The 24,295-nt window shown below is 36.3% G+C and overlaps 3 protein-coding genes across 8 annotated transcripts; 1 reads left to right on the forward strand and 2 right to left on the reverse strand.

Moving 5' to 3' along the window:
• Positions 1–1,699: 1,699 nt before the first annotated feature.
• On the reverse strand, positions 1,700–24,223 carry LOC124638722 (dyslexia-associated protein KIAA0319). The gene is made up of 15 exons (XM_047175762.1): positions 23,794–24,223; positions 23,230–23,463; positions 22,406–22,941; positions 21,717–21,837; positions 21,219–21,448; positions 20,685–20,907; positions 20,221–20,378; positions 19,059–19,199; positions 18,088–18,328; positions 17,028–17,218; positions 16,421–16,711; positions 15,444–15,660; positions 5,299–5,466; positions 3,938–4,395; positions 1,700–3,543 (listed from the first exon to the last, which is right to left on the reverse strand). Exons 1-14 carry the CDS (start codon positions 23,954–23,956, stop codon positions 4,229–4,231), a joined length of 3,081 nt encoding a protein of 1,026 aa, XP_047031718.1. The 5' UTR covers positions 23,957–24,223; the 3' UTR covers positions 1,700–3,543; positions 3,938–4,228.
• Positions 6,215–8,967, forward strand: LOC124638723. 3 transcript variants are annotated; one of them, XM_047175763.1, is made up of 3 exons: positions 6,215–7,383; positions 7,467–7,646; positions 7,733–8,967. In XM_047175763.1, exons 1-3 carry the CDS (start codon positions 6,771–6,773, stop codon positions 8,923–8,925), a joined length of 1,986 nt encoding a protein of 661 aa, XP_047031719.1. In that variant the 5' UTR covers positions 6,215–6,770; the 3' UTR covers positions 8,926–8,967. The 3 variants fall into 3 exon arrangements, with proteins under 3 accessions (XP_047031719.1, XP_047031721.1, XP_047031720.1); XM_047175765.1 differs by having other exon boundaries at positions 7,467–7,873; XM_047175764.1 differs by having other exon boundaries at positions 7,247–7,646.
• LOC124638724 lies at positions 8,961–14,708 on the reverse strand. Of its 4 annotated transcripts, XM_047175768.1 has the most exons (5): positions 14,356–14,708; positions 12,715–13,984; positions 12,144–12,504; positions 11,044–11,103; positions 8,961–10,836 (listed from the first exon to the last, which is right to left on the reverse strand). In XM_047175768.1, coding segments are annotated over exons 2-5 (1,326 nt in total). In that variant the 5' UTR covers positions 12,717–13,984; positions 14,356–14,708; the 3' UTR covers positions 8,961–9,933. The 4 variants fall into 4 exon arrangements, with proteins under 4 accessions (XP_047031724.1, XP_047031726.1, XP_047031723.1 ...); XM_047175770.1 differs by lacking the exon at positions 12,715–13,984; XM_047175767.1 differs by having other exon boundaries at positions 12,715–14,708.
• Positions 24,224–24,295: the final 72 nt, after the last annotated feature.

Genomic DNA, 24,295 nt, shown 5'->3' on the forward strand with positions numbered 1-24,295 from the left:
ATGATATGCTTAATAACGTAGAATTATTTAATTTATTATTTTATTCTTATCTGATCTGATAAACGTAATTCTAACTTTTAATGAACAAATACCATTTATTTATCTGATAACGTAAGTCTAGATATGAAATTAATTTTTAAATCCAGTGATGAATAAAAATACTGTTAATACAAAAAATGTTTCTGGCACGATAATAAACGTTGAAAAAAAACCTTATGTTTAGGTAAAGATAGATTTCTAAGTAGTGACAGCCCTCTATTAGCATTTGCTAGATACGAAATTGTTATACTTGGTCCGAAATTAGAGTAAGTAGGCTTTTGATGCTTCGTAATTCTTATGGACCCCTGTGGTCCCTATAAGTGATCTTGCTAAATTGTGAGATCTAATAAGCACTGGATGTTAAAGGCGCAACTGTAACGGGTTTTCAATGATTTCTCTAACATATTCTCGTATCCTTTTAAGTGGACAAAAAATCTCTTGATAATAGGCTTAACGAACACTTTTTTATAACTCTAGATATACGACCAGTTCTATCCATGAATTATGGAAATGAGTCAAGGTCCAAAAATGAAAACTTTTCAATTAAATTACTAATAAACCGGGCTTCCCACCAAGAGTACAAAGTCGAACTTCAAATGGACTTTGTAACTAAAAAATCCTATCTAGTGGAACTGCCTGATAAAGTAAGATTTCATTGTTATCAAAAACGCTTTTACAAACAACAGGATTGGACTTTGATAGTTATTTTCTGAAGAATAATTGTGGCAACCAAGATAAATATTACGTGCATTTTTATTTGACCTTTGGTGCCTACCTACTTATCTACTGTGGTCGAGTGCCTATTTTGCCTAAAATAATGAAGTGTTCAATCACTTATAAACTTTAGCAACCGATCACTATCTATAAGGAAGCAATACATTTTATAATAAATAAATTGTTTATATGATTATTCTGCGTTTTATTGCATCTCTTCCCATTCTATTGTAACTACTAGATGCAGCGAGTAATATTGTTTTCAAGAAGGTTTGTAAGACTGGTTTTATAATAATCTAGCTTCTGACAGCAAAAAAACTAGTCTCTGAGGCGCTATGGTATCATATATGTATTTATGTAGGTGTTATGTACGGATATTATATCAAACTAGCTATAACATTTGATCGACCGTCTGTGTATCTGTTAGGTAGTCAGTAGCTACGATCTATTCGCAGTTTACTTGACACAAAAATTCGCGGATTGCGTGTCAACATCGAATAAACAATAGGCTCGTCATAATTATTAGGTACCTTTGTACTAGTCTCCGCAAAGGCTTCGGTAATTTCGAGGTCACTTGCTCTCGACACGGAAAGTTATTTTTTGCAATTGTTGGAACTTATGTTATCGAACTTCAATGGATGTAATATAAAAGTCTATTACATCCATACTAATATTATAAATGCGAAAGTAACCGTCTGTCTGTCTGTTACGCTTTCACATCTAAACCACTGATTTTAATAAAATTTGGTACAGAGATAGTTTGAAGTTCTCTTGGAAACGCGATATAACCGAACATGACGCGGGCGGGCGGAACCGCGGGCTGGAGCTAGTTAAAAATAAAATAAGTATTGAGTTTTTTCTATCCAATTCGGATTTCTTTTGTAAAAAAACATCCTGGTGAGCGATTTCTATAAATCGAGGAAGGTAAACATGTAAAACAAGCGACTATGAAGCATGTTGCGACTTTAATTCCGAAGAAAATAAGTACACTCAAATTATAAAATACTTGTCAAAATCACAGTAAAAATATTTTACATAAATAATACATAGTATGCAACGTGTACTAAAATCTAAAATATTATCACTTAACACGACTAGATTATTCAATTATGCGCATTATTAACTTAAGTCTGGTCACACTTTAATGTCTTGCCATACTAACGACGACGCCTTAGCAAATTAAAAAATATAATGGATACAATAACCGTAACATTACTACATAATTATAAATAATTCTTTATGTAGGTAAGGAAAATATGATTTATGGCAAAGTATACTGTTTCTTATGAAAGTTATTAGGAATAATGTATCAATTTGCAACAACGATAACAATACCATATTACCATTTTCACACTCGAAAAGTATCATGTAAATAGTATGCACAAAAATCCAATAAATAAATTAAAAAGATAAACAGTGAATAAATAAAAAAAAAATACCAATAAAGTATTGTCCAAATAAATAACTTTGATATAATTATATATTTAAGAAAGGAGATTAAAATAATTCATGCTGCAATAATACTTGTAAATAAAATTATGCTTACATCAATTTCTTAAGAACTTTACATAATTTCTATAGAATACATTTCTACTTATAGAGACTTACAAACTATTTGATACCTTCGATTTGTAATAACAATTTTAGACATTTGCATTCGACCAAATTTTAATACAAAAAATATATAATACATCAACAGGGTTGTTATCTTGTTCAATGTAATTATACATGATTTTATTTGTGCTTCGCACGTGCTCTTAACTCTCACGTCAACGAAAATAAAGGTATTGCATGTAGCAACAGAGATGTGATGTAACAACCTATTCAGATGATTGAAGTACAAAAAACTACTATACTTATGACAACATTATTACTATGAAACTGTTTTTATCTAAACAAACCTTGTATATGGGATTCATACAAAGTTTTTTACCGTACAAGGTATATTCTGTAGTGACATGTTTTTGTAATTTTCTTTAAATAAGTTGACTATAGCAAAACGCATCAGTAATAAATATGCAAGTATCTAATAAATAGAGGATACAAAATGCATTTTCAGAAAATTATTTCAAACACGAGATAAGCTTAAGAAATTTTAGCTGCAAGTCACATCTCCATATAGCAACCCTCTCAATGTAACGTTTATAAGTAAAAAACCTATCCTAATCTATTAGCTAAATTCTACATTATTTAGTAAGTTTTTTCATAGCCATATTTTTTGTCGCGCTGGAATTCAAGTTATAACTATTTCTTTTGTGCCTCTGCTTGCAAATAAAGGCGGATAAGTTATAGTTATCGACCAAAATTAATCTATCATGGATCAACCAATCGTGCCACCGATAGTAAGGCGCAGAACACAATTGGACAACAGTGAACGGAATGCATAATAAACCTGATTTGGTCCCCCTGTACTTGTTTAACGATACTTGCGGTTGAATTCTGAAATTTTTGGCGACTCCATTACACACATTTAAACATTAAACTCTTATAGTCTCTGTGGCATTTTAATTTCTAAAACCGAGCTACCTGAACGAACCTGACCGATTTTATTTGGACATATTTTATTTGCAATATAATATCTAGCTGTCATTTTTAGTTAAATCAACAAAATGCGTTCATATAAAAAGGCTATTCATTAAGCACATTGAAAACCAAATTCCGTCTCATTCAATTGTTTGAAATAGACTATTATTGAGTCATAAAGTTAATTGTGTTTCTTGAGAAGTTATACAAACAGGGTTGTTTGAATCTTTAGAATTTCATACGAGTTTTGTACAGCAGGTACATATACAAGCTGTTGTTTTGCATGCGTGCCATAGTCAAGGACGTAATTATACTAATGATTCTCAACCCAAATCAACAAAAAATTGGTACGAAAATTTTTGATTTTAATTTTTTTTCGGAAATTCGTCAATGTCACCTACCCGTTTTCAAGCTCGGCGCGTATGTTACTGGCCTCAAAACCGTGCTGCTCCCTCACACAAACGCGAACACAAAGCATACGCAACGATTATTCATTAATTTCATTCATAAAATTGGATTACTTCTGAAATACTACTACATTACAATGACAAAAAAACAGTGCATATTAGCTATTTCCCATCTACTGTATTTCCAATCGATTATTTACGTATTTTATGTCCTCCTCCTGAAGTATGGCACAAATGCAAATCAACACCTTGTATATACGCGTGTTTAAGAAATACAAAACAAATTACACATACATAATGAAACCAATACATGTAAATGTCAAAGACGTTATCTTCCTACTTATCCTAAACATGAACGACATTTTAGGCGATTATAATTCACTCTAGCATTTGTTCTATCCTACCTGCAGTAACACTATTTGCGTTATTATACACAATTTGGAATGGCAACGTGTTATGAATGTCCGTGTTGGGAATATGTAAGTTTACTTACAGTGACCAAAAGCTGTCTGTATACGTAGGCAGCTTAGGCGTAGAGCGATGAACTACGTCTTCACTTTTCTAGAAGTCTTGTAGTGTCCGTTTTTCTTCCAGCCGTTGCCTTGCGACGCTTCGCCGTTCATGGCGCGCGTGCCGAACGATGTCGTCTTGCTTTTGGTTTCGAACAACACGTCCGAATCCGTCTCTGTTTCTGATAGGTCTTTACTTGTAACTGCAAAATGTGAGAACATGTGTTTTGTTACATCAGTTTGAATGGTAGATATCTTTGAGGATTAACAATAGTTTGTACTTCTGGATATGGATTAAGAAAGCCTTTGCCAGCGCTTGCACCCCGCCCAGGCTCGCGTACACCACCGGCCACTCTGACAGTATACTCACATGGCTTGTCGTCGTGCTCGGCGAGCGGCAGCAGGCGGTACTTGGACCTGGCGCGCGGCTTGCGCGGCGCGCACAGCCGGCGCAGCGCGCGCGCCGCCGCCCAGCCCAGCGCGCACACCCCGCACAGCGCGCCCACCCCGCCCAGGCTCGCGTACACCACCGGCCACTCTGACAGTATACTCACATGGCTTGTCGTCGTGCTCGGCGAGCGGCAGCAGGCGGTACTTGGACCTGGCGCGCGGCTTGCGCGGCGCGCACAGCCGGCGCAGCGCGCGCGCCGCCGCCCAGCCCAGCGCGCACACCCCGCACAGCGCGCCCACCCCGCCCAGGCTCGCGTACACCACCGGCCACTCTGACAGTATACTCACATGGCTTGTCGTCGTGCTCGGCGAGCGGCAGCAGGCGGTACTTGGACCTGGCGCGCGGCTTGCGCGGCGCGCACAGCCGGCGCAGCGCGCGCGCCGCCGCCCAGCCCAGCGCGCACACCCCGCACAGCGCGCCCACCCCGCCCAGGCTCGCGTACACCACCGGCCACTCTGACAGTATACTCACATGGCTTGTCGTCGTGCTCGGCGAGCGGCAGCAGGCGGTACTTGGACCTGGCGCGCGGCTTGCGCGGCGCGCACAGCCGGCGCAGCGCGCGCGCCGCCGCCCAGCCCAGCGCGCACACCCCGCACAGCGCGCCCACCCCGCCCAGGCTCGCGTACACCACCGGCCACTCTGACAGTATACTCACATGGCTTGTCGTCGTGCTCGGCGAGCGGCAGCAGGCGGTACTTGGACCTGGCGCGCGGCTTGCGCGGCGCGCACAGCCGGCGCAGCGCGCGCGCCGCCGCCCAGCCCAGCGCGCACACCCCGCACAGCGCGCCCACCCCGCCCAGGCTCGCGTACACCACAGACCATTCTGACGAACAACAATATTTCTTATTTTTCGAGTTTGATTAAAATTTTAAATTTGTCCGCCGCCGCTGCCGCCCCGCTGCCCGCAAAATTCGAGGCAGAGGCCTGACACGTGTCAATCGCGGCGCGGCGTCGACTGCACGATTTTAAATAATAAGTAAATGTATCCCAACTAGCAAAATTCTCCTATAGCAATTAACTAATAAGATTACACGCCTTATAGAAATCTAGTAGACCTACGCATTAACTTAGGCCACTGATCCTGCTAAAGCATCTTCTAAGATGATTTGCACTACAAGTACTTTCGACCCTATAGTTTAGTTTTATAAATGTCAATATGATTATTTTACACGACTCTTACTAGAGCAGTCAGTCAGGATCAGTCTTATAAATGCAAGTTATAAAAGTTATTAGCAAAGTGTGACTTTTGATCCGATAATCGCATTTAGTAAGATTGTTTTATCTTGTTAACGTCTTGTTTCATTCTTCTATAAGACATGCACTTCCTATAAATGCCACAGATAAAGCTGCTAGAGGTAAAGATATTATAGAACAATTTTATCTTAGTCGTGACCCTTAACGGATTTTTAGCAGCAAGCTAGCACAGCCTCTGATTTTTATAAGTAAGGAACCTTGAAACTTAAATATGGTGGCGTAGGTATGTCATGTAAGCGTCTTAACTTAGATTAAAAAGTCATATAAAGGTTCTGATAAATGCAATGTAATGGCACCCTATGTCGGACAGGTCCCAACAAGCAAAGTAATCCTATAAGAAAAATTATAAGTCTATTACTACTTATAACGTTCTTGTTATGGTATTGCGGTAGACTCTATGACTTATAACAGCATTTGCCAAGCCTAAACATACTCAAGCGCATTAGATTTTATATCTCGGTCTTATAGTCCGCTACAAGACTGACCTCTAAAACATTTATAAGACACTTTTACTAGTAGCAGCATTTCACAAGCATAGATATGCTCAAGAGTAATTGTTTTTATATATCAGTCTTATAGTTAACTACAAGATTATCTTTTAGGACACTTATAGGACTAAACAATCCTGAATAATATTTTGATCCTATACTAGCATTTTGTGAGAGAAAACGATATTATAACATCCTTAGCTGAGACCACTACAAGTTTGTGCCGTCATAGTCTTGCTCAAGACTTTTATTAGCCTTAGAACTTAATAAGAGCGCTATAAGTTAAAAAAAACTTATAAACTTGTAGATCAAACACTTTATTAGTAAACGTCAGCCATTTTGTAACATTCAGTTGTACCCGTCCATTGTGAGAATTCAGTTTAATATGAACTTAAATGATTGGAAACGATTGAAAAGAAGTGGTGGTTACAGGAGAAAGGTAAAAAATAGGTATAAAGAATTAATTATGTCAGGGTCTTCAGAAATAAAATCAAGTGCGTTAGGCGGAATAATTGAGGGTTCCGTGAGCAGAAATATTTTTCCACGTCTTCCCCACGACTCAGAAAGTGAAGAAGTTCAGAACAGCGAAGAAGAATATATCGAAGAGACCACTGACTATGACAATAATCATGAATTTCTGAAAGACATGCAAAGCTGGGCTATAAAATTTAATATACCTCACCTGGCCCTAAACGAACTCTTTACTTTTTTGAACAAAAGATTAGGTAATGTTTTACCCAAAGATGCTCGTACTTTACTTCATACAAACAAAGAAACGGTGCATATTACAACCTCAGATCCAGGACAGTATTGGCATAACGGATTGATTAAATGCCTAAAAAATACACTGCAGGGGCTGGATTTGAATACTTTACGAAATACGATTTCGTTAAATGTAAACATAGATGGGTTGCCTGTATACAAAAGTTCAAGACATCAACTCTGGCCTATTTTGTGTAACATCTTTGAAATTCCCCACATACCTCCCTTTGTGATTGGTAAGATAACACTATTTCAATATCGTAGAAACTTTAACTACCTACTTTATTAAATTATTTATATAGATATATTATTTTTCAAGGAATTTATGCGGGTGAAGGAAAACCATCTGATCTAAATGCTTATTTAGAGTCTTTTGTGAAAGAAATGAACGAACTTGAAGAATATGGATTAGATACATCGTTGGCGCCAAATGAATCTAAAATCAAAGTCAAATTAAGAGCCTTCATTTGTGATTCACCAGCAAGAGCCTTGATTAAAGGCAAGTTTAGTATTGATATTATTTGAATTATCTGATATCTGATATTTTAATATGAATGAAAAATATGGATGTTTAATTTCTTACAGGTGTCACAAATTTTAATGGAAAGCATGGCTGTCTGAAATGTACGGTGATTGGCGAATACTCACATAAATCAAATACTGTAACATTTCCTAAGTCCAATTGTCCTAAAAGAAACGATAAAGATTTTCGTGCTAAAAAATATGAAGAACACCATAAGCATGATTCTCCGTTATTGAAACTAAACATAGATATGATAGAGGATTTTCCTGTGGCAGACTCATTACACCTAATAGACCTTGGCTTGATGAAGCGGTTGTTGATTGGATGGCGTGACGGAAAGTTGGGAAAATACCTAACCAAATGGAGTGCTCGTGAAATTGATATTGTCAATAGCTTTTTACTGAATTGTCAAATGCCCAAAGAAATTCACAGATCAATGAGATCTGTAGATGTTTTGGCCCATTGGAAAGGTTCCGAATACCGCTCTTTTTTTTATTATCTAAGCGTTATAATTTTAAATCACGTGCTCAAACCAGAACCATTTTATCATTTTTTAAACTTGTTTTGCGCCATAACGATTTGCTCAAATGAAAAGCATTTGCCACTCTTGCCAATTGCTGAAAAAATGTTAGAAGATTTTACAGAAAGTTTTAAGGCCTTCTACGGGCGAGACTACATTACTAGTAACATACATAATTTAACACATATAGTTGACGAAGTAAGAAAATTTGGTATTCTGCAAACTTTTAATGCATATCCTTTTGAAAATAAATTATACGCTATTAAACAAACTATCAGACATGGAAAACAACCATTACAGCAAGTTGCAAGAAGAATAATTGAAAGGCAGTTAATCGAAACGGAGCATCTTAGCGAAGAAATTGTACACTATCCATATATTAAAAAAAACCAGCGAAACGGTTTATTAGTTTTACACCTAGAAACATATATTTTATCATCGAAAGATGAAGACAAGTGGTTTCTTACTGACAAAAATCATGTAATAGAATTAAAATCCATCAGCTTAAAAGACAACACTAAGCTTGAAATAGAAATCACGGGATATCGCATTGTTAATATCCTCGACGCTTTTGAAAAACCACTAAAATCTTCTTTTTTGAATATTTATAAATGCGATTGTGCTCCTATTGAAAAATCGGAGGTATTATGCAAAGTTCAAAATATAAAATGTAAACTAGTTAGTATTACTTACAATTCAGAGATATTTTTCTTACCATTGTTACATACCCTGTAAATTTCAAGTTTAAAGAGCAAAAAATAAAACGATACTTTATAACAATTATGTTTTATTCAAAATTAAACATTAGTCTTACAATCTTTATAATCAGTCTTATAATCTTTATAATCAGTTTCATAATCAGTCTTATAATCGTTATAATCAGTCTTATAATCTTTGTCATCTTCATAATCAGTCATATAATAATCTATTGTAGTCTTCATAATCAGTTTGACTAATAAAATAATCACTCATCATCATCGTCATTTTAGCCTGACATTACCTATGTCTGGGTATGGGCCTCTTCTTTTTTCTTTTTAATCAATCTTATAATCATCTATTGTAGTCCTTATAACTAGTCTCAACAAACTTAATTTTTAAGCTTCTTTGTACGGCGGCCAGCACATCAACCTATCTCAAAAATCTGACAAATTTTCAAAATTGAACGTAATCCATAACATATAAGCACCTTATTATATTATGAATGTTTTATGTGTAATAAAGTTGAAAGTCATTTAAAGAAATTTGTCAGATTTTTTGGGGTTGCTTAATGTGCTGGCAACAATTTTAAATTTATCTTAGCTTCCTTGTACTAATAAATCTTATAACTAATAAAACTTTACGAGTTAAACAAAATATATCAATTTAACTTCGCCATTAAGATCATGTAATCATCTTTATGGCAAATTTAAATTGAAATATTTTTTATAATATAATATAAGATTATATTCTTTAATTCAGGTCAAATATATAACCCTAATTTTGAGCATCGTCGCAGTCTGGTAAAATTTACTAAAACTACACAACTTAGAAGATAATTTCAGCAAATCAGATCAGACTAAATTTTTGTCTGAAATGATTTGATTTAGTTACTAGGGATATTGATCTATTTGTATTTGAGTGACGACAGCACGTCAGACTATCCCAAACTGTCAAAGACAGATTGGGGTAGTCTAATGTCTCTCGTGTTATAATTAATATTGATGCAAAAGTCACTTAGTCAAATAAAAATTAGATCAAATAGTTTCAGACAAAAATTTCCTCTGTAACATCTTCAACTTCTAATTGGTTACCAGTGGTTTGTGGTGTAGATGTAGGATTTTCAGAAGAAGTCCTTTTGGCGCTATTTTTTCCTCTGCATTTACTTGCGGAAGTTCGTAATTGCTTCGATTTGGCCCGCTGATCGGCATTTCGCAAAATTGTTTTAAAAAAATTATGACAGTCAGTTAAATGGAACGACGAGTCTTGTTTATAAATAACTTCAAAAAAGAAACCAATCATCTTAGAGAAACCTTTTAAGCAGATTTTTTCTGTTGTTTCATTTTGGGAACGTGAAGCTCCAGTCCACGAACACGATTTGAAAAACTTTCTTTCAAACAAAATATCAATAATTGTATATGCTCTTGTGATTCCCTTCCCTGTCCCTTTAGTGCCAAACACACTAAACTTTCTTAGTAAATCTTCTCTATAATCAGAATCCATCAATTTATTTTCAAACTCTTCTAAATCTTTTAAATCTTGTATTGGTTTTAACATCAACGAATGGTTTTGTTTTTCTGTAATAGATTTTTTAATGAATTCTTCGTTCGTAACTTGTATTTCAGTCACTTGTAATAAAATCGATTTCAGGGTTTCGTGTAATACGGCTTGATTATTTAGTGTTGTGTTTAGGGTCCCCATTATAGTCTTCATATCGTCATTTATGGATTTTAGGTCACTTTTAATAGTGGTGATATCTATTTTCATGGATTTTAATTCGCATTGTTCTTCTGATAAACTTGTTTCTTTATTAATGTACGAGTATATTATAGGTGTGTCCGACTGATTACTTTCAGGAATAACAATGTATTTTTCAATATTTTCTTGCGGCGCGCTCAACGGTGTTTCAGATGGAGTTGACTCTTTCGGTGTCGTGATTTCGTAATTAGTCTAAACAATAACAATCATGAGTTAGCTAAATATGACGGCAATACTATTTTTTATGTAAGTAAATATTAAGTTAGTACAATACAGTGAGCTTATATGTTTGGAACGGTGATATACTTATAGTAACGGCACATTTTACTATGTTGCTGTCTAATATTCTCTGCGTAATATAACATCAATATATTTGTATGTTACGTATTTATAACTTACCACCATTATTTGTTCTCCATCTTCAGGTATTATTGCTGAAGAAGCATTATGCTCATTATTCTGAAAATATAATTTATTGAAATCATTTAAAAAATAACGGACAACAATTTTGAAAGCAACGGTTTCGTTCGTGTGGTACAGACGGCGCGGCGAGCGTCACGATAATGCTAGCCCTTTCCACATAGTGACGCTAATACACGAGAGACTAGCACAGCGTGACGCTGTTTGTACCAGTCTAAGTTCATATAATCTCTCAGACAAAAAGGAAATACCTACTTAATGTAAAATCGATCCACGATCTGTGAAAATATCACGTCAGCTACATGCACTATAAACAGGTATTTCAGAAGCGACTTTGAAATCAATTAACTTTAATTCAAAAGCACATAAGTATACTTAAATTCATCTTGGCGCGCGGCTCTAGAGTGCGTGTGCACATATATATAAATATGCAGCTTTGATTTGTGTGACAGTGAAGCGGGTGACGCTCAGTCGTCGTCCGAGCAACACGTGTGCAGGTTCAGTAATTGAAAATACCTATAATGTCACATACAGTTGTTAAATATATCATAATAAATATATATATACCTTACTAACAAAAATATTTACATAGTGTATACATACGCTACACAGTGTTTTGTCTTTTTCGCTCTTTTTCCAAAATAAGAGAGTTCGTGACAAAACACTGTATAGATTAAACACTGTAAATATATTTATCTATACTAATATTATAAAGAGGAAAACTTTGTTAAAAAACTACTGGACCGATTTTAAAAATTCTTTCACCATTCGAAAGCTACATTATCCACGAGTGACATAGGCTATATTTTATCCGGGTACGGGCAGTAATACCCACGGGATGCGAGTGAAACCGCGGGAAAACGGCTAGTTAGTAATAAGGATAATGTTAACGTCACGTAAATCTTTATTGTTACATTTCTATATATTTAATCAGTTTAATAGTCTGATCAACAATCAAATCACAATCAGCCGCCCGCGGTTGTTAGTAGTTAGTCACCCGCAGTCATGGTATCTATGCCTACAAGCTTTACGCACACATAGAGCCGCGCGCCAAGATGAGTTGAAGTTTCTGTACAAACCTTTAAAATTTCTTCTGCCATATTATCATATGACAGCTGTGGAAGATCAGAGCAATTGCGCTGTTTTTTTGATGAGACGTATTCTATGTCAGGTTCTGTGTCTGAATTATTGCTCATTATATCAATTTCATGTATTGCATTTTGATACGTTTTTATGCTCCGCCTTTTTACCGCACAGTTTATTTTTTCCCAAGATTCATCGGGCCAACTACCTTCATCCTTTTGTAACTTACTCGTCTGTGACTGGGTTTGTTTTCTGGGCCAATACAAAACTCCATCGCTCTCCCATTGATGTGGTACACATGTCAATACAATGTTACCCTTTTCAATGGTCTGAACAATTTTAAATGGCATTTTGAACCTGTAAACAAAATAATGTTTGACTAGAAAAAAAAGAATAATATAATCACCCACAAGTTTGTGGAAACACGTTGACCTTGCCTCGTAGAGAGTTTCAACACAACGCGTGATCAGGTCCGTCTCTAGGAAATACTAGTAGCTACTATACTCTAGGAAAGTTACTTCAAATATAGTAAAAATACGTAAATCTCTGGCGATACACCTTACTCACATTAAGCACACGCGCTCTTCCTGACAACTCAGGTGCTACTACTGCTAGACAGCTACTGGTTCGACATGCAACCGCCCCCCGCACCTCTGGCGCCCGTACTGCAGCTGTGTAGGTACTACCGCTATAATACGGCCGCTGAGTTATTACTGATTTGACAGATTCTTAATATTTATTATTCCCTTTATTCAATTAATTAAATTAAAGCAAATGAAGTGACTCCAAAAGTAGCAAATTGTATTTAATAAACAAAAACTGCGCAGCTTTATCTCTGTCTCCAATTTATTTCTCAACGGATCATAGATTAGACCAGAACCACTAAAAAGTTGCTCGCTTGCTACTGAGCCTGCTGGACGCGATAAATATTCAATCACGAAACAAATGACACGATCTCATTACATGCAAAACAAGAAGTGATAGAGTAATCGACAGAAAGCACGCGGAGAGAGGGGATTCCCGTGCGGCAAGTTTAATTTCGTTCGTACATGCTTAGGTACTGCTGTTCCTGTGGCGCTGCCTCCGATCGACTTCCGATTTAATAGTGTCGAAGCCGAAACCAGAGTCGGAGGTGTATCAATCGGAACTTCCGACTTTTCGGAATCGGAAAAAAACTTCGTAACATCCTTATACTGTAGATACATTACATATTTTTACATATAAGTGTATACTCGATGTAAATAAAGTAATTAAATTAATCCTTACTTCACTAAAATTGACAATTCGTCATGTGTCAAATCGGTTATAACTCCGCGGCCGTACTATAAACCACTGATACAGATAGTAATTCGATAGATAGCAGTTGTATAATCGTACCTTCAAAATATTTGTCAAACAGGGTGGCGCGGGAAGGAATTTCTTGTTATTTCGGTTGCCCAGCCGTATAATGTTTTTTTTATTATTATTTTATTGGATAGCACTATTCTAAAATTAGTTAAGTACTTTTGCGTGTGTAAAAAGTTATGTGGATACAAAATCAGTAGCAATTTGTGCATTCATCTTCTATGTAATGGTCATATATGCTGTACTGGGAGCAATTCGGGCACCAAAAAAAGCTTTGATGCATGAAAAGTTTTAGATTTTCTTGATTAGAAATGAAGTGAGTAGGTCTATCCATATTGTTTAAATAAACTGGAAATCCACACCCATTGCAGCTTTCGGATAACACAAAATGTGTGTTTGTCCAAGGCCATCTCACATGATTTAGTAAAATCAATGACGATTTGGTCAAAAAACAGTCAACATCAAAAATGACCACCATCTTGTTGATTAAATCCTAAAAAGGAAAATCAATCATTAGCTAGCTGACTTTAATTTACTTCAAGGGAACCCTAATTTGTTTTAAAATGGAGGCGAGTAGTCTGGACAGAAACTGCTACAAGTACTAGTTTACCTATAATGGTTCCATAAAGGACTTAATCAAGAGCAATTTTAAAACATGGCCGATATGCATAAGAATTTATGAAATAATTTATTCGCAACATTATACTAATGTGGAATTTTCGAAGGGCCCCGTGAAATTAACTAAATTTCGATACATATTTACAGTAAATATTACTTCCCCACGAGTTCACACACTATATTTACAATATATTACCGATGTTTTAAAGTACTACAAGTAATAATAGTAATAGTAAGTTTACTTACGTTTTTACGTGCGTGGTAACACAAAAAATCCGGCACGACCAGTCAAAGCAACAACGAAAATAACTTGTATTAAAATATACTTAAAACTATTTTCTAAGACCATTACAAGTGCTTTATAAACAAGATTGCTCTAATAAAATACTTACGTCAGATACTAACAAGAGTGTTTGCACTTGTAATTGTTTAGTCTCATATCATTAAAGGCGCTATTGAGCTTCGTCAAGTATATTATAAGGCTTAATAACATTGTATAAGATGATTATAAGATAGTTATAGAACTAAATGCTCGTATAACTGCGCCCAAATTCAACTTTGTAGCATGCTACAAGATTCTTATAAGTGAAAATAAAATGCTCTTAAAGAACGTTTAAAGTACTGATTTTGCTTGTTGGGGTATTTATTAATTTATTACTGAATTAACAAATAATGAAAATGTTAAATTTTGAAGGCGATGTTTATTAACGTCAAACATTTCATCAATAAAATTATTTTCGCAAGTTGTGTAGGCACTCTTTACGAAACAGGCACATGGCAAATGTTACATAATGACAAACCTCATTATAATGTGACTTTACTTATCTTTTGAAAATAAAAGAGGATTCAATGTCATGCACAAGCACAGTACAATGAATTAACGAAAAAAGAACGAATGATCGACTGAATGAATCTACTTATGATATTACGCTGATCACTGTAGGACCAATTACTCTAGTAGCGGCACACGCCAGACCATAAAAGGACCAATCGCTCTTTTTAGATGCATTTACCGGATTTTTATAGGACAAATATATTTTGTTAAAGCACTTGATAAGGTAATTATAAAATCAAATAGCACTTTACCGGATTATAACAAAGCGACTATAGGGCGAAATAGTCCAATAAACTGCGCCCAAATGCGGCTATATTATCGTTTACAGGATTTCTATAGGATTAAAAAATACGTGCTCCTAGGATAATTACAGGGCTACATTTTGCTACTTGGGTATGTCAATATAGTATTCTGAAAATAGCAATATTATTATATTATTTGCTTACTTATATTCTTGTGCTCAGCAAAAAAATCCTTAAGTAATGCATCACATAGTTACCGCAATCAGGCTGCGCGTCAGGATCGAGCTGCGCCAACAGGCTCTGCATCCAGAAGGCGTCGCAGCGACAGACGCGCGCCGCGTGGTCGCACACGCCGCGGCCCGAGCACGTGCTGAGGCAGCGCAGCGAGCGCACGCCGCCGCCGCCCCACAAGCCCCACGCGCCTGATGTGCCCCGCACTAGCGAGAGGGCGCGAATACCTTCCACTGGTTTGTCCTGGAAGTTTGGGATATGTAAAGTAACTTAAGCTACTTCACGCCATCACCAATGTGTACAGGGGGTATTGGTATATGTTGGCGGACAATTTGTCAATCGTGGCGTGCAATCGGGGAGTTGTCGCTTTTTTGGGCTCACATCAAAGGAATCGTGTCGTACCGTGGCCTGTGGTGTTTACACAATGGGCCAATGTTTAGTTCGTCACCGGCCGCTGAGGATAGTACACTTTTGTGTTGCGTGTAAAAATAAATATAGTGGTGTAGTATAAAATAAAGAGCCGCAGCCGTAATTACTTCGACGTCCATCGTAAGTGGCTTGCCAGGCAGCAATGACCCATGCGCCAATGTGTGAACACCAATTGATCGTGGCCTACAATTGTGCGTTGCAAAGCGTGGCCCATCACAGGCCAATGTGTACTGGGGGCTTCAGGGAGGTGGCTTCAGGGAGGTCGCTCCACGTTATTATGAGCAATGCGTGAGGCGGGATATCCATTTGTGCGAACGAGCGGTAGTCAGAAGTTGGAATAAAATTGAGCCAAGGAAATCTAATTGGCGCTGTTACTATTGTATATATACTATACTTTTGATTTTGAGCACAAAGTCAAAATCTGAGTAGGTACTTTTTGAACTAAAACGCCCGTCCTAATTCCTGTGTTCAGAGAAAGTGGCGGAAAATTTTAACAGACCTCACAAATAAAAGGAAAATATTGCATCAATAAAATATCAATCTGCGAAAACACATTAAACATTTTTTTTCTTACCTGCTCCGATAAGAAGAAAATCAACTGCGTATTTCCAGAATCAATTTGTCCGTGTACCTCCGTGACATTGACTCTGATATCATCTTTGAGAAGCAAGGTCATTTTCTGCACTAGTGAGTCGAGTTGACTTTGCGTGAAGGTCGAAATGGGCACGTTCAAGGTCAACTCCATGAGGTTCATCTCTAGGGGGTCTGGTTTGACCTGCACGCTCACTGTGTCCTTGTCTGACTCGCCTTGGTCGTCCGTCACTGTTAGCTCGTATACGTATCTGCCTGCTTCTATGTTTGTTAGCTGTGGACGGTAGGAAATTATTATTGTCTTGTGAAATTTTATTTGAAAAATGTTTGACGGACGATAATACGATGGGCCCTGCATTTTATTCTGTGCTTAAGAAAAGCATCTTTCAATCCAATTTTTTACACTTCGAGAGGCGTTATTTCTGTTTACGACTATTTTGATGAAGGTTTTCCCGATTGTAATATTTGTTCTGAAAACGTTCTTAACTGCGTGGTGTTATCTCTGTAAGGGAATTTATTATTTCGTGCAACAATTTCAAATATTTAAAAAACTCTGAGAACGGTCTTAATCCCCATTTGTTTCCACTTACCATAAGCACAGGCTGTGTATCAGAGTTGAGTATAACCGTCCCGGCAGCCAGGCCGGACGGCGAGCGAGTCCACTTCCACGACACGATGCGAAAGTCATCCGAGGATTTGGAGCCATTCAGTATGAGCACTGTTACTGGCAAGTTCAGTACTAGGTCACCGCCCGCGTCCGCTTTCGGAGGGCTGTTTTTATCTGTGGGTTTGTTAGAGGTTTTAATAAAAATATAAATTAGGTATTTCTGACGTCTATAGTAAGGGACGGTTTGTCGATTATCGATATCAATGTCTGACGTTTAACACGTCGTTTAGTATAAGCACTGTTACTGGCAGGTTTAGTACTAGATCACCGCCCGCGTCCGCTTTTGGGGGACTGTTTTTATCTGTGGGTAGCATTGTTAGAGGTTGTATGTCAATATTAAGTAGGTATTTCTTAGGTCTATGGTAAGGAAGTGTTTTGCATGTAAAAAATCCTTCTATTATTATAAAAGCGAGCTTGTAAGAATTTATGTTTCAATCATTTATAAGGTAAAGTTAAATAACAGAGATATTGTTTGCTTGCGCGATGGGAGACGGTAATTAGTGTGTTTGGTTTTTGATGTTGTTATTTATATGGTTCGTATGATACAGTGTACATTAGTCCATGAACAATCAGTGAAACTGTCATTTCAACCACAAGCACACAATCAATATGAATAGAATTCACAATCATGCATTACACAATTTTTTTACAAACGATTCACGATCACGATTTCATTTCACCATGAAAATATTAGTGAAATGTGTGAATTTTGTTTAAAAAAAAAACATATTCTTGTAAGTTCCCTGCCCTAGTGTTCCCAGTTTGAGAATAATTTCGGAATGCCATGGTTAGTCGTATTCCCATATAAAAAAACATATCACAAATTTTTATACTGCGTGTAATTGACGCCAGAAAAGGCGAAGTAGCTAAAATTGACATTTAAGCATATTTTTTTAGACATATCGCAAAATTCTGGCCTCAATTACGTAACACCTAATACTACGTTCTGAAGTTTATATCATACAAAAAATTAGCAAACTTACTTTGAGTAACAGTGACGGTGACATTATCGGACGCTGAATTTCCATTGTCGTCGAGTACAGTCAGCGAGAACACGTATTGCCCTTTAGTGAGAGCCGTGGCATTCGCAACGGACTCGTTAAAGTTGATAATGTTAGAGTTAGTAGGACCGGACAGGCAACGCCAGGTGTACGCGACTATCCTATGGTCATCGTGCGATGCGGATCCGTTCAGGATGATCCACGTTTGCGGTAGTGATATGAACTGCAAGTATATTATATTACAGTGTTGATTAGCTGGTATGGTTCGTTGCGATATGCATATAGTAAACAGCTACTTAACTCGTGTTGACGACTACTTCTTATTTAGAAGCCATTAAAGCCAAAGTAATTTGATATTACTGAAGCCGGCAATGAAAATCAGAATATTTTTTTTATTAAGCATCTTCTGTGATGATAAAATATTGCAAGGAACCATTTTTTAGTTGTGTCGTCAACCAGTAGGTTGTTATCATGCAATGGTTGGGTGGAATAGATTTGATCCTTCACCACAATTTGTCATAACATTCTTAAGAACCAACATGCACGTGCACAACATATGTACCTCTAGATACGTAATCCAAAGACTTCATAATTAAGTTGTTAAGAGAACAATTTATTAGTAAAGTGATCATGCATTTTATTGTTACATAAACATCCTTTGCCAAGATAGGTACATATTTGAAATGCAGTTTCTTCCACCTTGAGTATTCATTAAAAATCTTTGAATTTCGACTAAGAAGCGATTCCGCTTTTGGCACATAAAGGGGCATTCAAATTATTTTATTATTATCAAAATCTATCTGATTATTTAGCAACTAATATTTTATCTACAGCCAGAAGTTTTTGTTTATTTCTTTACAAAACAAAAATACGATGCAAACTGACAATATGTTAGCTTTTAAATTCTACCAGCAAATATAATTTACGTAAAACCTAGGTTCGTTTATACTTACAGCCTCAGCTTGTGCATCAGCGACCGGTGGTGTGTTGGTTGGCGGTTTGACAAACACGTGCACGTCAGCCGTGGACGACTGGCCCGACGAGTCCGTCACTTTCAGCACGAATGTATACACGCCTTCCGATAGATTCGACAGCTGGAATATTAAATCGGGAGTTAGTATTATAAATGTGACTGACCATGAGAAAAGGTTTTTTTAACGACGGTAAAATCATCAAATGACCCCTCCTGCTGTGGGTTAGCAGCGGTGAGGAAGTGTCAGACTTTCACTGACTAAAAATCCATCTTGTTCCGTCGTAGGCTTTTTATGTATCAGGGCCGGCCGCGGTAACTCTTTCGAACCGCAGCCTCGGCAGGCCGAGATAAAGTATCTGATGGTTGTTAACAAGATTTGTACATATTTCTAAATTACTCAAGTGCCAGTGACCATACATTAGACAAGACAAAATCCCGCCTATGTTCATTCAGTAGCGTGTGCGGAAAAACGTAGAGATGCATTTTGTTAAAGCCTACTTTTCTGAGGACCAAGTCAAACGGTCTTTACCCTCAATAATCGAAAAATTATGTTATTATTTGTACAGTGTAGATGCCAAAGGTTTCTGAACAAATATACCTACATATGCAGTTAAATATGATTATCAAAATTATCTGCTCCTTGTCATATCTATTGTACGATTCAAAATACAAATCCTAAATATAAAATGTTTAATAGTACCTAGTCAAACGACTAAAATATAGCATGAATGTTTATAAAAAGAGGAAACATTGTAAAACGCCATGCGCTAGATTGATAAGGGGCGATAACAAAAAAGGATATGATTATAAACCTCGTTTTTTCATTAACTCTTATCTATAGTATTTATGTAATGTTTATAATAAGGACGGTGGCATTGAACAGGAATAAATGGAACATGACCGGAATAGCTTCCTATGTACCAAAACATGCTAACTTTAGTGTGCATTATTAAATATAATAGAATATATAATTCCATCGCCAATGAAAAAAAGGATTTTCGTGAGTAGTTTGATTGAGATAGGCAATTAATTCAATACTCCATGCCAGTTAAAAATGTGTCGATGAAATAATTATTAGTTATGGAGATCGATCCAATCATAAATAAGTATGAATTATGGATTAAAAAATACCATGAACCTACTTGTAAATAAGGAGAGTGCGTGTTTTGCATATCTACAGCTTTGTTTTCGTCCTCAGCTGACTTCGTCCATTCCCATGACGTGATCTCGTGGTCGTCCGTCGAGAGACTTCCATTCAAAGTCAGGTTATTGTTCGGCAAATATATTATTACGTCTTGGCCTGAAGAACAAAAAAAAGTAACATTATTGTAAGTTAAAGAAATTACACTTATATGTATTGAGTAAAAACTGATAGGCTTCGGGCGATATGCTTCATAATTAATAAATAAACATTTATCGATATCGATTTCGTTTCGAGTTCGTACATACGAGTATTGCATATGAAGCGTATCAATGCAGTAGAAATAGTCAAAGGTGCTTTACCAAAGTGTTAAGTAATCACAAGATTTTAGTATTTTTTTTACTAAAATCTTTTGAATTGAATTCTTATTAGATAAACAAAATAACTGCTTTATTTCAAACTCACCCGCATTCGCTTCTGGCGGATAATCCGTATGATTCAACACTGTTATATTAGCTGCCGTTGAATTCTTCACATGATCTGAGTCTTCTACTGTCAGTTTAAATGTATAGTTGCCAGGTTGTTTCAGATCATTTAGCACTAAAGTAGGCCCATCTTGTAAAGGAGGTTGGTAACCGATAGGGCCTGATGTCAAGTCCCAATGCCAGGATATGATAGCGTCGTCGTCCTGTGTATTTAAGATATTATGTTACATGCAACTAAAATAATTGATGTAAACTTTATGACGCAACGTGTCTATCATAATCTACTGTTACAAAACCTCAAATCATGTGGATGTCCATTATTTAACAGGGAGATCAAAAAAGTTATAGCAAAGAATATTGTCAAGAAAATATTTTCTTTATTTGGCTTACTGATTTTAGGTACTTTCTTATACCTCTGCAAAATTTCGTATCAACAGAACAATGGCTGATTATATTCCTATTCGCAACAGTTTAAAGTTATAATCAGCATTATAGTTTATAAAGCTTTTCTTACCTTACTAGCGCTGCCATCAAGTACAGCGACAGTATTAGGCAGCTTCACAGTTTGTGTCTGTGGCGTGATGACAACTTGCGGGGGAGTATTCACGCGGTGCGGTGGTAACACCGTCACATTAGCAAACCCTTCCCCGTAAGAGTTGGTACCGTTCACAGTGACCTTGAACCGGTACTGGCCTTCCGTCAAGTCTGTTAGTGTGACTTTAGCTCCGTTCTGGTTCATGTTGCCTTGATGAAACAAAAGATGTAGTTATGAAAAACTATTTGTATTGTTGTATATTTGGAACAATTTTATTGGAAATTTTTGAAAATATTATGATATAAAACCTAGTACATCTAAAAGATCAAGAGATATTTTATAGTAGTTGTTTTATGCAGTGAAAAATAAATTAGTTTGAAGATTGATGGCAATTGAGATAAGGAAAAGTTTCTGCTATAGGATTATTTGCAATGTATTAAATACTATGTTTAGGTACAAATAGCACATAGTTGTTACCTGTAAAACCTCCCTTTGGTTGGTCAACTAGCGTCCATACATAGTTGTAATGACTCATTGTTGCTTTCTCATCAGGTATAGTGTATGCAGCCAAGGTCACTTCATTGTCTGGCAGTTGTACCTAACAAATACAAATATAGCACCTTAACATTATATTATATTTGTCCAATTAATTTTAATTTAAAGGACACCTTTTCACACACGGTCGGTTAGCCCCATGGTTAGTTATTAATTAACTTGTGTTATGGGTCCTAACACAACTGATAAACTACATATAGCTACATATATACATATTTATAAATACATATTGTAACACCCAGACCACGGCTAACAAGCATGCTCATCACACAAATGTCGACCGAGCCGGGAATCGAACCCGGGACCTCGGCTTCGGCAGTCCGGCATGGTGACCATTGCGCCATCGAGGTCGTCGAATTATTATTGTTTTATTGTTTATGGCTGCTCTATAAGGAAATCAGCTACACAGCTGTTGAGTTTTGCAAACCACTAGAGTCTAGACCAACTAGAAAAACAAACAAAATAAGCATAGAATGGCTTATCTACGTATGATATGCAACTAACATTTTTATTGTTATAACACAGAACAATTACTCTGATTAAGTAAAATTTGTTTTGCCTCTCCACATTAGCTTCAATTAGATTTCTACAAGGATTAGTAAAGTGATTACCTGCTTAGATAAAATTGAAACTGTCAATGTTTGCACACTTTTTTGTGAAGAAGTTTCAGTTTTCAGAACATCATTTTTCAATTCATCATCAGTTTTCTTCATGGCATCAACCGGTATTGTCGGGCCTTTAGAAAATGGTCTCATCGTCTGAACGCAAGCTCCTTGAGCATTCTCCTCTGTGCCGGGCACACATTTGCAAATACCATTTCGCATTTTATGACCCACTGGTATACATTCTGAGTTAAATGGACAATCACCAGCCCCTAGTTCACAGGGTATCTTTTCCAGAAAATTTGTTGCATCCATAATCATGTCACTGTCATTATTGTCACGGTATTTATCAAAGGTTCTTGCTTCATCATCATCCATTGTAGGCAAGTTGTTGAGGAAATGAGACAAAAAGTTGGATTCCTCATCATCATTGAGCAAGTCATTGCGGTGACTTGTGTAAGGGGCATACAAGGAATCATCCTCGGGAGAGAAGTTGTTGTTTACTGGCCTATAACTAGATTGATCCAATATATCTGACCAGTTTTCTGTAATAGAAAATATTTATGAAGCTTTGAACATATCTGTCAGCAGAGGCATTAACAGTGTTATTTATTATTCTTATCATTTAAATACCTACATTTAAACAATCGAGGAAGTGTTAAAATGGTTTATATTAATTATGTAGGTACCCAATTATGTTTCTATCTAACATAGCATTCAAACAAATTATTTTTTACCTTGCTAATAAAATGAGGATTTTTTTCAAATTAACATATTTATTATTATTTACAAATATGTAGATATATTTTAAGAAAATGTAGTTCATAGTTTACCATTAGGTAGCACTGGTTTCACAAGTATCATGGATACATGTGAAGCCTCCCACTTGCGGCTGCCAGTCCTCTGCAGAGGCAAGCACAGCTCGTCACTGACACACTCCACGTGGAAGCACCTCAAGTCATATATGAATACTATGTTGCAGGTATCAGATAGACAGCATTCCATCACACATTGTTTTAAGCCTTTTAAATTAGGTTTTTCTGTGTAGTTTCCAGCTGTTAGATTTCCTAAGAAAAAAAATATTGTGTATGTGAATTTTAGATTTGTAAACTTCAACATCATAATTGATGCAACTACTTTTTTTTTAAGATTTGTGAAACCCTAAGACAACCCACTGACTGAAATTACTTCTTTTATTTAAAGATATATGTTGCATAAGTAACTTTAATTTGACTGAGAAATTGTTTTTATAGTATCAAAAAATATTTTAGTAGAAGCAAATTCATTAACAGCTGTTAAAGTTGCCCTAAGTATTATTAATAAAATGTTACTTCTAGTACTTAAATATAATCTTCTATTAATTTATTCACTGAAGCATTAGACGGTTAATTACTTACCAACTGGCATGTAGTTCAAAAAATTCTTTGGATAAAGCTTAGGGCACTTATTGCTTTCATACTTTTCACTCCATGGTTTATTGTACTGAGACAAACACAGTCTAATATTTAATAAAACCACTATAATAAATAAACTCAAACATATGTTATGAATACTGTTCATTTTGGATTATCTAAAAAATATTCCGAGACTTATTAGTTTCGTCGCACTGTTTCATTCGATGGTAAAATATACTGCACGAATTCAGTTATCTCAATCACAGGAACCTAAACGTAACGAAAGATATGCAATTTACGCGTGGGACGACCAATTTAACTGTTTTGTTTTGCTAACTCTGATACAGCTAGAAATAATCGAAATTCCTCATTTCGCATTGTAAATTGAAAACGTCGGACAACTTCAGAATGACATTCATTTGACTGAAAGAAAATCTGATGATCAAACAAAATAATCAAACTTAGCCATAAATTACGAAACACAAGTTAGTTGCTTCACGTTCTA

This window comes from Helicoverpa zea, chromosome 18 (genome assembly GCF_022581195.2).
Source record: "Helicoverpa zea isolate HzStark_Cry1AcR chromosome 18, ilHelZeax1.1, whole genome shotgun sequence".
In the NCBI taxonomy this organism is placed as follows: domain Eukaryota; kingdom Metazoa; phylum Arthropoda; class Insecta; order Lepidoptera; family Noctuidae; genus Helicoverpa; species Helicoverpa zea.

What these genes read in the sequence shown, in the direction of transcription:
- LOC124638723 (XM_047175763.1), top strand. Translation starts at nt 6,771, where the DNA reads ATGAACTTAAATGATTGGAAACGATTGAAAAGAAGTGGTGGTTACAGG. An exon ending in CATACCTCCCTTTGTGATTG is followed by an intron (nt 7,384 to 7,466) that starts GTAAGATAACAC and finishes TTATTTTTCAAG; the next exon opens with GAATTTATGCGGGTGAAGGA. An exon ending in AGCAAGAGCCTTGATTAAAG is followed by an intron (nt 7,647 to 7,732) that starts GCAAGTTTAGTA and finishes AATTTCTTACAG; the next exon opens with GTGTCACAAATTTTAATGGA.
- LOC124638724 (XM_047175768.1), bottom strand. An exon ending in TGGCAGAAGAAATTTTAAAG is followed by an intron (nt 11,104 to 12,143) that starts GTTTGTACAGAA and finishes TTATATTTTCAG; the next exon opens with AATAATGAGCATAATGCTTC. An exon ending in ATGGAGAACAAATAATGGTG is followed by an intron (nt 10,837 to 11,043) that starts GTAAGTTATAAA and finishes GTTATTGTTTAG; the next exon opens with ACTAATTACGAAATCACGAC.
- LOC124638722 (XM_047175762.1), bottom strand. Translation starts at nt 23,956, where the DNA reads ATGAACAGTATTCATAACATATGTTTGAGTTTATTTATTATAGTGGTT. An exon ending in GAAACCAGTGCTACCTAATG is followed by an intron (nt 22,942 to 23,229) that starts GTAAACTATGAA and finishes TTTCTATTACAG; the next exon opens with AAAACTGGTCAGATATATTG. An exon ending in TCCGCCAGAAGCGAATGCGG is followed by an intron (nt 20,379 to 20,684) that starts GTGAGTTTGAAA and finishes TTTGTTCTTCAG; the next exon opens with GCCAAGACGTAATAATATAT.